This window comes from Arvicanthis niloticus, chromosome 5, assembly GCF_011762505.2.
Source record: "Arvicanthis niloticus isolate mArvNil1 chromosome 5, mArvNil1.pat.X, whole genome shotgun sequence".
Lineage (NCBI taxonomy): Eukaryota > Metazoa > Chordata > Mammalia > Rodentia > Muridae > Arvicanthis > Arvicanthis niloticus.
Window position 1 is genome coordinate 40,803,158 of NC_047662.1, and position 14,976 is coordinate 40,818,133.

Here is a 14,976-nt window from a genome sequence, read left to right on the forward strand (position 1 = left end):
GAAAATGGCCTATAAGGAATGGCGCTATTAGGAGGTGTGGCTTTGGAGTAGGGGTGGTCTTGTTGGAGGAGATGTGTTACTAGGGGGTGGGCTTTGAGGTCTCAGAAGCTCAAACCAGTCTCTTCTCTGTTGCCTGTAGATCAAGACGTAGAACTCTAAACTCCTTCTCCAGCACCATGTCTGCCTACACTCTGCTTCATTCCATGATGGACTAAATCTCTGAAATTGTAAGCCAGCCCCAATTAAATGTTTCTTTTTAAGAGTTGCCCTGGTCAGGCTGGGCGGTGGTGGTGCACGCCTTTAATCCCAGCACTTGGGAGGCAGAGGCAGGCGGATTTCTGAGTTCGAGGCCAGCCTGGTCTACAGAGTGAGTTCCAGGACAGCCTGGGCTACACAGAGAAACCCTGTCTCAAAAAAAAAAAAAAAAAAAAGGAGAAGAGTTGCCCTGGTCAGGCTGTCTCTTCAAGCAATAGAAACCCTAACTAAGACACTCTCCCTTGTATCTCTTCTGGGATTTGGTTCCAAGAGGACAACTATCCCTAGTTCGAGATTCTAAAGTTCCTTATATAAATAGCATGGCATACTCTACATACAACCCACATACATCCTCCCATATACCTCTAATTGTCTCTAGATTAATTGCAATAGATAATAAATACTATGTAAATAATGTCATGTAAATACTTCTCTTACTATCTTTAGGGGGAAAAAAAAGAAAGACTAAAGGAAAAAATCTCTATGTACTCAGTACAAATGCAATTTCTGTTCCCAAATACTTTCAACCTGAAGCTCACTTAATTCACAGATGGAAAACTGCAAGTATTCAGGGACTGACTGTATTTGCCACAATATTCCAAGCTATATCTGACAATTAACATCATATTCTGGTAAGTGATTAGAACATACAACTTTTTCTTAGGTCTTTGGGACTCTGAACATTTATCTAATAACACTTTTTAAAAGAACAGATGCTTAGTTCATGTAATAAAGTAATTTTAGAATTATGTTTAAAGGGAAAGTCATCCAAAATACAGTGCAAAGATAAACAGAATAAAGTTGCAATCTGAAAAAACTGCAGGTCTCAAACTAGTTTAACAAACTGAGAATTTCATATTTGTAACAATTTGGGTTTTCCTTTAAAAAAAATTAACTGCTTCATATTCATTCTTTGAATTATACCTTAAAAATTAATAATATTTTGTCACCTAGAATTTTTTTTCCAGAAGAACTATTAAGACTTTCAAACAGATTGTATTATATAATGGACCTTATAGATTAGTACAACCAAAAATAAATACGAAAAAATATTATGCAATTCATATAAAAAATACAATAAAAGGACATGTGAGAAGTTATTTTTCAATAAATGCCACACAAAAATGGACTATAAAATTTTACTGGTAAGATTCTAAGATACTAAAGCCTATTCTACCCTACTCCTCAATTATTTTAGTCATCCTCCTTCTATCCCCTAGCTTCTGTACCATACCAAAAAAAAGTAATACTTGCCACACTGTAACATTAACAGTGAAGACTTTTAAATATCCAAATGACAGAAAGGGAATAGAAGAAAGATTGGTGACAATAAAATCCACCAACCAAGCAAGCAACTGTCATATGCCAAAGAAAAAACTATTAAGAAAATAAAATTTCTTCCCACTAACCTCTTAAGAGAACCAAAGCAAGAACACACATAAAGCAAAATCTCTTCAACCTAGCAACATAACGTTAGGTGAGCAGTAGAAAAAAAGTGAAAAAAGAAGCAGCATACCAAGTATGAGTATGGGGAGATTCTGATCATCATTTTTTAAAATAATCTTGGTGTTATTATTATTTTAAACTATGAAAATTCTATATGGACTAACTGATCTGGGTTGAAAAATCAGTCACATCTACTTCTTAACAGATAAGTAAGTGACCTTGAACCATTTGGTCAAGTTTGCTGAGCATCAATTCCTACACATAAATATAAACTAATACTACCCTACCTACTTCTCAGAACTGTTGTAAGCATGAAATGAAATAAGGTAAGTAAATGATTTCATGTGTCTATCAGCTCTAGAAAAGGAAGAAATGACAGAAGATAAGATTGCTATGCAGCTAAAACCTGAGAAATTGAGTATGTATGAAAATAACAGGCTTATGGTCCCTCAATAAAAACAAAATGACCAGGCCAAGGAAGAAAATCTGGTATGATGAGATATTCCTTCACAGCAACTTCTCTTTTCTCAGAACAAGCAGCTGTACACATACAAAAGGTGTCTGAAGGCCACTGATGAAGTACTAAATGCTTGGCTGCATCCTGAGGACAGAGATTCATTATGTCACTGGTTAAGCCATTCATAAAACTGAAAGCATCAGTAACACTTTTAAAGTAGAAAATTAGTACACATTTGAGAACCTCAACAAACACATCGTGAGCAGAGTAGTGAAAGAGATGGGAACTAGAAATTCTGTCATGAACCAGAAATGTAGATGCCAATTGGCTCAATTTTATATCAGGCTAGAATATGCAGATAAAGATAGATGCACACACTCCGAATATCTTTTCTTCTACAAAATCAAAATAAGAGGCAAAATCTTGAGTGCAAAGTTCCAAAAACCATTATTACAAACACAGAATACTGAAAATAAAGAATGTCTAGGTTAGTACCTCTTCTATTTTATTTCACTTCTGGATTATCAAATATATGTCAAGTATGCTTTATTGAGCCTACTAGATTTTACTGAAAATTTTAATTTACTGAAGGTGGTTCATAGACACACATACACCTACATACATACTCACACCTTCACTAACACATATTCTCACAGACACTCACAGATATACATACTCACATAGGCTCACACTTACATGCACACATATGTACATACATACACATGACCTCTGTGAACAATTAGCCAAGCATGATTCCCAGATTTTATATCTACATTATAATATTTAAAGGACCAAAAAATTAGATATGAACAAGTATTTAAAACTTATAAAGTTCTTTAAAATATTTCTTATAATGGTATTCATAGTGGACTGCTTATCATAGAATCTTTACAAGATTAGAATATAATAGATCTTGCATAAGTTATTTCATGTAGTATCAAAGCTCAAGTACAAGCTAGACTAAACCAAACCGTTTCCTCTGTAGGAATAAGTTAAGAGGTTGACAGAGAAACCACATGGTCAGGCCACTCTCACTAAATAAAAGGACTGGAAAACCAGGGCTCTTTAAACATTATTAATCCAATGTTTACCACTATCCTTAGCTGTCTAACATTAACTTATGCAAAACTATATAAATTATATAGTTTTGTGTTTTCCTCCAGCCCAAATTTTCTTTTATGCTAAAAACAGGAACTGAACAGTGAATCAGTTCTAGAGCCCAGATTACAATCTGTAACCATTACAGCCTCTATTTCCATTATCAAAGGACTTTCAGTTCAAAGATTCTAACTTACTATCAACCATTCTTCCTCAAGTACCTTTATGGATATAAATGGAAATTCAGAATTATCTTCTAAGAAATAATCTCCAATGCAGTGATATTTATCCTAACTATAGGCACAGGACAATGTAGGAAATAATAATCTGAGGTAGATAGCAGTAGGAACTGTATAGCACACATCAAGTAAAACATGAGGCAAGAATCACTTCCAGAATAGTAATGTTCATGTTATTTTACTTTCAGAAGTTTAGCATATATAACCTTTAATCACTTGAAAATAAATACTGTCAACTGTAAAGTACTGGAAATACAGGGCTTAGAAGCACTTTGTGAATAATCATATACTCAAAATAATTTGCAAGATCAGAGAAAGTGACTAATAACTAGAATTCTTGGGACTAGATTGTATTTTCACAGACAATATTTGCTATTTGTGTGACTAAACCAATAAAATAGTAAAACATTCATGAACATTACCTTATAAGAAAATTATTCTAAATTCTGAACATATAAACAAGAATTAGACACAATGTGTCTCACCTAAGTGAAAACTTCTGATTTCTTTGGAAAGTCAGTCATGTCAAAGGATGTTTTCCTGAAGCAGACAAAGGTCTAAGGGTGCTTTGCTAAAGCAGACACACGAGGAACATTTCACTGAAACAGACACAGGTGAAAGGATGTTTTGCTACAGCAAGCACATAAAAGGAGTCTTCCATAATGTCATACATGTACTGCTTTGCCTTATACTGCACAACTGAGCTATGTTTGTAGTGACTCCATAGAGAAAAATGCACCAAAACTATTTCTGGTGGTGCTATGGTAGGTAGCTTCTTGCTGCTTCTGCAGACTCGGGCCATTTGGCAGAATGTCAGCTGATACAAACTAAGTTTTGCTAAGACTCATGTGCTGAGACAAGACATGTTGGTGAAGTAAGACCAATGGAGAACACATGATGTTTGGAGTGAGTATAACTAGGACTCAACAGACAGTGACAGAGGCTTGCATAGCTAGCTTTGCAACACTTCTTGGTCTCATGTCTTCACTGAGAAAGGCACAGCCAAGAACTTCTCCTGGCATCCCTGGTGGTCCTGTTGCTCCTGTTGACTTGTGCAGATTCAGCAGAGGCCTGGCTGCTCCTGCTAAGTCATGCCACCACCACTGAACTGAACTGTTGGTATAGTCCTAAAGTGTTTACAAGTAGAACAAGCTGCCGCGGCCGAATCCTGTGAACTGACTGCTGGGTTGCAACTTGGATATGTTCCAAAGAAAAACTTCTAAACAGGCCCACTTTCCCCCATATCCTAATAACCTTTCTTTTCCACTAACTCTGGTGGGTTAGTGGGCTAGAAGGGATGTTAAAACATTTAAGAACCTAGTAAGAAAATAGGGTTTGAAAAAAGCTAAGCTTACACTCACCAATTTAGCACAATTTTCAAGTTTAGGAAATATAATATGCCCAAAATTACCTGAGATAAAAATTAAGCAAGCTGGGTGCAGTGGCACAGCCTTTAACCCCAGCACTCAGAAGACAGAAGCAGTGGGAGGATCTCTGTGAGTTTCAGGCCAGGCTGGTCTATATAGTGAGTTTCAGGCAGCCAGAGCTACAAAATGACAGGAGGGTGGGGTGAGGTGATTAAGCACCAAAGTCATATATTAATTATATGCAAAGTGGGACATTTTAGAGATGACTGGGACATAAAGGCTCTGTCCTTGTTAATGGTTTCATTCATTACTAAATTAACAGATTAATAGGATAATGACAGGGCTGTGTTAGAAAAAGCTCTCTTAGGCCAGAACTGCATTGGAATAAAGAGAAAGGTGCCCTCGGGGCAAGACCCCACCTAGCTAAACTTCCAATCTGTAGAAAAAAGCATAAGGCTTCAGGAAAGCATTGCAATCAAAAACCCAAGCTAAGGTAATTCAAGGGAGTGAGGGTCCACCCCAAGCTGGCAGATGAACTTGGCGGTGTCATCCACATGGCAAAGATACACAAGTAAAACAGTTGTGAAATCTTCCACCATAGTTTCAAAGAGCCACTGAGGCTAATAAACAATGCCTGACAGAGAAAGTCCCTGCCTAGAAGACAGGAGATGCCACTGCATGAAGCTGTGAAGCCTGGGTTGCAACGGAGACTCCCAAGATGTTACATAGCCAGAGACATGAGACATGTATTAAGGAGAGCTGCACACAGGGAGTGGATCCAAGCTAGAAGAGAGAAGCATGTTACAGACAGCAAAGAAGGAAAGGCAGAGCTGCCTACACCTTTTGGAACCAGACATGGAACAGGATTTGGAAGTTTGTCCCCCTCATCCAAGATCTTAGGGGGATGCATACCATGAAACCTATACAAAATGGAGCATAACAGAAGAAAGTTACATGGTTGAAAATGTGCCTTTGAAGGAGATACTGGGAGGCAACCTCCTTTTGTTCCTTGTATGGTACTAGATAGTTATTTCTTTTGCAATGTGCTCCTACTATAATATACTGCCTTATATGCCTAAAATTAACAGGGTGAATCAATAATGAGCTAAAACCTCCAAAATTATAAGCCAAATAAGCCTTTTTTTCCTTTTAAGTTGATTACCTCAGGTTTGATACAGTACTGCAAAGCCGACTAATATGACTTCTATTCTTCATAAGGTAACCAGTCTTAGATATTTTGGTACAGCAACAGAAAGCAAAATATCTAATAGAGATCACCATGCTACATTTTTTTTCCTTTTTATTTTTATTTTTTCTTGTTTGTTGGAGATGAGGCCTCACTGCATTGTCCTGGCAGGCCCTCAACTCACTACATAGAGCAGGTTGCTCTGAAACTAAATCAGCCTGCCTCTATCTCCTATGGGATGTGATTAGGGGTATATGCCACCACATCCATCTTGTTACTTTTTTTTAATTCATCATAGCTATCTAGTAAAAAACTAGATTTATGACATTTATGAACAGGCACTCAATGAGTAAGTTCTTCATTATAAGTTTTTCAGTTCACCACATTCCTGATTACAGTGCCAAACACATATTTCTTTACAATTCTCTAATAACTATGTATAAAATGAAGGTATAAGTGATAATAAATATGTAAAATTTTAAATAAACAGCCTTAGTTAAAATTACACAAAATCTTCTATAAAATTTATGAAATGTAGACCAATGACAGTCCTAATTCAGACACAAAGTAAACACAGAAAATGGAGTACAGAATATTAAAAGTTCCATGACAGTTTGAACTAGTAATGTGCTATGTCATTTACTTAAGTTTCATTTCTCTCTCTCTCTCTCTCTCTCTCTCTCTCTCTCTCTCTCTCTCTCTCTGTCTCTCTCTCTCTCTCTCTCTCTCTGTCTCTCTCTCTCTCTCTCTCTCTCTGTCTCTCTCTCTCACAGGCACACACACAATAAGTGAATGATGTATAAAAAAAGAGGAGAAATGGTATACATCAAGCAGGGAAAAAAAGTACAGCAACTTGCAATAAAAATAAAAGTAGAAGACATATTGCCAGCTAAAGGATGATTTCAAATGAAAAAGTTAAAGTTGTAAAACACTATAAAGAGGCATAACTTAGTGACATAAAAATTTCCTCCTATGTATAAGATCCAGCTTCAATACCCTAGAAACCTGAGAAAAAATAAAGAACAGAGACCAGAAAATGTAGGACAAAGAAAAGGGGGGAGAAAGAAAGAAAGAGAAAGGGATGAGGGAGAAAGAGAGGGAAGAGGGAGTGGGAGAGGGAAGGAGGAAAGGAAGAAAGGAGAGAGGAGAAAAAGAGGGTAATTGACAATATTTTCCAAAACCAAGCTAGTCAGAAACACATGAAAAGCACCTTACCACTCATGTTCCAACATTATCTGGGAAAATTCTTGTGCTACATTCTTCAAAGGCTGGGTCAAGACAATATTCATAGCCAATAAACATCTTAAACTAAAATTAATGAATGTGGACCAGTAGAAAAGGAGATGAAGATGAACAAAGAACTTAGATCCCTACATACTCCTAAACAACTGTAATTCCTACATCAACATGTAGCCCATTATTCTCAGTCTTCCTTTTCTTTCTCCTTTATTCTTTTTGGCACTGGCATTCAAGAGTGGCATGGTGGACTTTAAACATCCCCAATAATTTTTATCAGTTTGACCAAAAGAATACCATATATATATATAATTCCAAAGAGGTTTCGGGACAAGTAGCCCAGAAGCATCACCCTAAATATGTTGCTACCTCTCACCAGTATCCCCATCATGAAACTGTCATCTATAACATGACTTCTTAGAAAATAAAACAGTCAGTGTAAAGCATGAATCCATGTCAGACGGCAAAAAGATTTCTCAATTTTCCTATACCAAAATACAAAATAGACAGACAGACAGACAGACAGACAAGAAGACAGACAAGAAGACCAAAAAATAAAGACAGAAAAACAGAAACAGAAGGGAGAGAACAGCAGCAACATTGATTCAAGTAAAAAGAGCTATCTCCACATAGTTGGCAGAATGTAAATAACTAAATTTGGAAGTTCATTAGGCTTTAAGTAGCCATACCCCTAAAATATTCGTGCAATCTGACCCAGAAATTCAATTATAAATTATGATCAGTTTCTTCTAGGAAAAAATAGTTGGTTGAATATTCAATACACATATTAAGAATGTTTCATACAGAAATAGTTACTATAGTGTAAAGTACTGCAAAAACCTTAGATGCCCACCAGAACAAAAATGGTAAAACGGTCATACTACCACAACATGAAGCACTATGCAAACCTTTACAAAATGAACAGCCATGCCTAGTAAGATAGTAATAGTAAGTAAATATGGATTATAAAAATATTAATGTAAGAGAATCCTACTTTCAATGTAAAAGTTTACTGACATAATTTTTAAAAATGACTGTAATAAATATAAATAAAACTTTGAAATGGGTATTTTTAACTGTGAGTTATGAGATTAAAAGAAATTTCAGGTAGAATATTTTATCTGAAATATTTAGAACCCAAAATTTTTCAGATAACTTTTTTCAGTTTTTAGAGTACTTATTGTTTGAGCATTCCTAATTCAAAAATATAAACCTCAACCTGACCTAACATGTATAACTTTCAATGTGGCATGTGAACAATAAAATGCTTCAACCTTTTAACATTTGGGTGTGGGGTTTATGGATTAGGATGCTCAACCAATAACCATCAGGTTGTAAATTTTTCATCTTTTCATTTCATTATGATAAGTATCAATTTTACAGTCTGATTTTACATTGAGTAAAGACAGTATTAATACAATAGAAGGTCTATATAATGCACTGACAGAACTATATAAATCCATATAACATATAAAAGTGAGCATATAATCTCACTTTAAGCATATCTTAAATTCTGACTTTTAAATATTAGCACTTCCTGCCAGGTACAATGGAACACAGCTGTAATCTAGCACTCAGGAATCTGAGGCAAGAGAACTGTATGTTTGAGGCCAATCTGAACTGCTAAATTCTATGACAGTCTGAACTACATAGTGACACTTTGTTTCAAAAACAAAATTAAAAATAAAAAATAAAGAAAATTTACTTTTTCAAAATTGTGATTTCAATTACTTTAATATTTCCAAGATATTGAGGAATATGTATGCCATCTTAATAGACATCCTGTTCCAATACAATCATTTTCTGATTTGCCTTGCAAAGTATGACTATTTAGGGTTATGCTAGACCTTCCCTCTTGTTACTACCAAAAAGTTTTTAAAATCTAAATAACCACAATTCGGAAAGAAAACAGTAGATTACCAATTCTTAAATAACTTTTAAAATGCAGTGATCACCAGTAACACCTCAGGAAGCAAGAAGGGAGCACAGACTAATGTTCATCCTTCAGGGACACTGAGTCCTCATCCAAAGGGGTGACCATGAGACACAGAAGAAAAGGAAAACTTTTTAAATCATTTCAATTATCTAAACATTCAGAATTACCCAATAATTTAATGTTGAGCTAAATGATGATTTCATATTAAAGATGAAAATGGGATATATCTATTCACCTAAGTTTTATATTGGTTATGGTATGCTGAGCCAACCTACAATAAACATTAAGACCATTCAAGAATTTATACAATTAGAACATAGGTCAAAGAATACTCACCACCAAGTCCCAGTTATTCTGCTCAAGCAGTGTAATAGCTTCATCGATGTTTTCAATACCAGTACATGCCTGAAAACCAAGTAGATGTGTATGTTAGTATTTTAGAAATAGGATCAGACTTAAAACATAAATGGTATAAGACATAATTTAAGCTGTAACATATATAAATGAAGTCAAGACATTCAGTGGCTCATACTTCCGAGTAGTTTATACTTGAGTCTTAAAATTCTTTTTTGAAAATTTTAGCAATACAGTAAGCCAGACAGGAACAGAGAGATGACCCAGTGAGTAAAGGCACCAACCCTGGCAACATGAGCTCAGTTCCTGGGATCCACATTAAAAAGGAGAGAAACAACTCTTGTAAGTTGTCCTCTGACTCTACATGTGCGCCAAAGCATTGGACCACGCACACACACATACACACAGACGAATGAATGAATGAATGAATGAATGAATGAATGAATGAAGTTTTGACCAGAAATGGTGGTGTATGTCTTTAATCTCAGCACTTGGGAGGCAGAGGCAGGCATATATTTGTTGAGTTCCAGTTCAACATGGCCTGAATAGTGAATTCCAAGTCAAAAAACAAACTAGCAAAAAGGCAAGAAATAGAACTCTGGGGTAGACACAAAAACATCTACTGGAGACGGATTCCTTTTCATCTTTCCCCAACACTCAGAAACAAGATAACAAAATTTAACTCTCCAGACACAATATAGAACATTCAATATAGAACACAATTCTCAAATTATGAATATGAAGCCATAAAGAACATTCAAAACCAATCTGTTACCATAAGCATAAATAAAACTCTTAAACATTCAGAACTATAACTAGCGCATTATTTATTATGAGCCAAGTGCTTATAATCAAGCCTCTGATCCTCTCAGTAATCACAGATGTTAAACATATCTCTTTTAAAATTCTTCACATTAAAAAGTTATCAAATTAATATGAACCAAGTAACCTACACTTCATTCAGTCCTCTTACCAATCTTTTGAAGTAGCTACTATACCCATTTTAATAAAGAGAAGTCAATGTTTCAAAGATACTGCCCTAGTTTCATTTCTGTTGGTGTGATAAAGTACTCTGACAAAAGCAAATTAGGGAGAAAGAGTTTACTTTAAATCACAATTCTAAGTTACAGTCCATCACTTCAGGAAAAATCACAGAAGATGCTTAAGCCATGTCGTAGTGTACTTTCTATTGCTGAGATAAAGACACCATGACCAAAAGCAGCTTAGAGGGGGAGATGGGTTGTCTTACCTTACAGTTTACAGTCCACCATGAAGAGAGGTGAGGAACTCAAGCAAGGAAGGAACCTGAAGGCAGGAACTAAAGTGGGCCATTTAAGAACACTGTCTATTAGCTGAAGTTTGCTCAGCTTTTCTTATACAAACCAGGACTGTCCAACAGAAGCAGGCTGAGTCCTCCTCTATCACACACTTGTCTACAGGAAATCTGATAAGAGACATTTTCTCAAGTGAGGTTACTCTTCCCATTTGACTCTACTTGTGTCAGTTGACAAAAACCAAAACAGCTACTCACATCACATCCATCAAAAGCAGAGAGACTGAATGAATGTATTCATGTTTAGAACTCAGCTAGTTTTCTTTACCTTTATACAGTCTAGGGCCCAAAACCATTAACTATGTTCAGGCTAGGTCTTCCCATGTCAATTAAGACAATTCCCCACAGACCAACCAGATCTAAGCAAAGCCTTCTCAGATGATTCTAGATTGTGTCTAGTTGACAATTTAAAATGACCACCAAAGAGGTAAAGCAATGTATTCAGGATCACAGGGCTAGGAAATTAAAAGAATTCCAAAGCTAGAACACTTCCGCCCCACAGTGAAAATATAAACCAATGGATACAACAACTTACCTATTACTAGTTACTTCAATTCATTAAAAATCAAATGAAATTTGATGACTATATCTGATGACAGGGAGGAAGGATTTAAAGATGATTCATGAATTCAAACCTTATTCCTTATGTCAACAATTAGGAATATTAATGTGTCTGTACATGTGTGCACACACATGTTCATGTACATCAATAACAAATATTCTGAGAAAAAGTCAGGACAAAAACCCATGAACAACTTCCTCAAAAATAAATAAAATACCCTGGAATAAAATTAACTAAGAACATAAAAGTTTTCAACAAGAAGAACTATAAAATGTTAAAGAAAGAAACAGAAGACAATAACAGATGGGAAAGACCTCTTGGATAAGAAGTTACTATTCTGAACATGGTTGTACTACCAAAAGAAATCTTCAGATTTAATTCAGTCCTCATCAAAATCCCAATGCTATTTTTCACAGAAAGAAAACAAAACAAAAAAGTAAAAACAAAACTATTTTAAATTCCATATGAAAATACAAAACACTCCTGACAGCCAAAAAGCAATCCTAAGGAAAAAAAATACTGAAATAGTGTAGCAAACAATGCAGAAAACACTACACTATTCCTGATTCCAACTTATACTACAGACCCATAGTTATAAAAACAGATGATACCAGCACAAAACTAGATACATTAATCAATGGAATATACTAGAGAAGCAGATATAAACCCACAGTTAGAATTACCTTACTTTTTTTTAACAAAGTCAAAAATATTCACTGAGAAAAAGACAAACTCTACAAAAAGTGATGCTAAAAAACTTGATATCCAGATGTAGAATGAAATGAGATCCCTATCTCTCCTGTCAACCCAATTAGACCTTAATATAAGACATGAAATCCTGAAACTGTTAGAAGAAAAACACATTAGGATAAAGGCACAACCAGAGTTTTCTGGATAGAACTCTACTCATTCATAAAATAAGGCCAATTAGGACTTCATGAAATTAAAAAAATTCCTTCACAGAAAAGCACATAGTTAAATGAGTAAAGTTACGAATACTAAGAATATCTTTGCTAGGTGTTTATCTACTAGGTGTATGTCTAAAGACTAATATCTAGAATATATAAGGAACTAAAAAAAAAATCTGAACAAGAAATCAAACACCCCTATCAATAAATAGCTTAATGAAATGAACTGTCAGCTCTCAAAGGATGAAACAAAACAGCCAATAAATACATGAAAAGATTTCAATTTTACTAACCATCAGATAAATACATATTAAAACACACTGAAATTCCAACCTTAATAAAAATGATACTCTTTAAGAAAATAATCGGCAAGAGTATAGACAAGGGGGAGTCATTGATTAATATAATGCTAGTAGAAATATAAACTAGTCTAACCAATCAGGAAATTAGTATGGAGATTTCCTTTTAAAAAATACCATATGACTCAGATATACTAGACGTGATTATATACAAGAAGAATTGCAAGTCAACGGGTAACAAAAATACTTACACATCAATATTTACTGCAGCCCATTTATAAGAGCTAAACCAGGCTAGGTGTTCAGTAACAGGAATAGATAAACTGTTCAGTATGTTCTCACAATGGATAATTTTTCAGCCATGAAAAGAAAAGTCTTAACATTTGCAAGAAAATGGGTATAACTGGAAATGACCATATAAAGAGAATGAAGTCAGTCTCAGACAAGTATGTTTTCTTTCATATTTGGTTTCTAGATTGTCATAGAGACACATAAGATCCTATGTGCAGATAGAATATGAGTAAAGGTGAAATTGTCTAGGGAACAAATGGAACAGAGCAGTGAGGGAAAAAAAGGAAGAATGAGGGGCATGAGAGAAGGACATATTCAACATACAATCTTTATATCTGAATACCCTTCTGTAATAGTCTTGCTATATGAATACATAATAAAATATTTTAAAACATCTTTCCTACACATAAAAAGTTAGAATGGAAATGGCTGAATAAAATATTAAATTAATAAAATCTGTCCAATCCATGTTGATTTGGGTGGGGGGGGTAGGATGGTAAAAAGGGAAAAGACTATTCCAACCCACCAAGGCTGTTTTCTCAGGAAAACAGAGAGAAGCAACAGGAGTAGAAACGGGGATTGGAGGAGAATTTTCAGGGTTTTAAGGGGAACAGGTACCTGGAAGGAAGGGAACCTGTAAGCTAGGGTAGAGGACTTGGAAGAAGTCGATTCTTTTTTTAAAAAAAATGATTTTTATTGTTATTTTGAGACAAGGTCTCTCTACTATATAACTCGGACTATCCTGGAACTTGCTATGTAAACCCTCAAACTCAGAGAAAATAGCTTGCCTCTGACTCCCAAGTGTTGAAATTTACCATGCCCAGCTTTAAATGAATTTTTATCTAGAAAATTCCAAAGTATTGCCCCATATTGGCACATTATTTGCTAATTTGCCAATAAGTCATCATCTGGGCCAAATGATCAAACAAAGTATTACAAGTAGTGAGAAAATGTCAGACTAAAAGCTTACTGCTATGATGAAAAACAAGATAGTCCTAGTACCAACCAAGAAGCACATATACCAAAAATGTTTAACTATTCTAACCAAGTATCTAGATTTAAAGAACAAGAGGAACAAGTCAAGTGGCATCATAAATAAATGGACAAATCTAGAATATACAACATTTTACAAAACTGTCCTAAAAATTACTTCCATCCCAAGAAGTGTTAGTATTCCTCTTCACTAAGAGACTAGAGATACAGCCATAAATACAATATATAACTACAATTTTATACTGCTTAAAGGAAATGCTAAGAAAATTAAAACTTGCTATAATTGGGGAAAGTGCCCTGTTGCCAGGACTTTAGAAGACATTATAGATTATTAATTATTTATTTACTATATTTTGAATATACTAAGTATACTGGAAGTTAGTGCATGATGAAATATTTAACATACCATGTGATGACTTTTTTTTTTTTTTTTTTACAATTTTATGTTGCCTCAACACTCATTTTGAATAGCTTTACATCTTCCAACCAGACTAGGACATAAAATTTACAGCACACCATGCTTAAATGGTTAAAGCTAGTGACCACAGGATAAAAGATGTGGTACTGAATCCATTTCTTCAACTTTCCATACATGAGGGCCACACAACTACAGTTCCTCCCACTAAGGATTATTTTCCATTTACACGGAGCTTGAATATATGGCTTGATCCTCCTTTTTCTATGGAAACAGCAATAAAGTGTAGTGGTATGGTAACTTTGACCATATGTCTTTGTTTTCAAAAGTGTCATGAGATTCTACTTATATTTCTAAATGCCATCATGCCTAACCTGTTTTGTTTTGTTTTGTTTTTTGAGGCGGGAGTGGTTCCTCTATGATCCTATGAGAAGATATCAAAATAAATACACATGAATCACACCTGAGCCCAGATATTGAGGAGACCAGCCCAACTACATGTGTAACTTCTAAACAAAGACACCCAAACAAAAAGGATCAACCAACCACTGGTAAGTGCCTCAATTAGAATTGCTATGGTTTTCAGCCACTGAATTACGAA

The 14,976-nt window shown here is 35.0% G+C and overlaps 1 protein-coding gene across 1 annotated transcript in view; it reads right to left on the reverse strand.

The window, feature by feature from the left end:
• The window catches only part of Faf1 (Fas associated factor 1), a 294,340-nt gene that overhangs the window by 252,858 nt on the left and 26,506 nt on the right, over positions 1 to 14,976 (reverse strand). Inside the window, exon 2 of the mRNA XM_076935184.1 lies at positions 9,557 to 9,625. Coding sequence (XP_076791299.1) covers positions 9,557 to 9,625 — 69 coding nt within the window. The remainder of the gene's footprint in view (positions 1 to 9,556; positions 9,626 to 14,976) is intronic.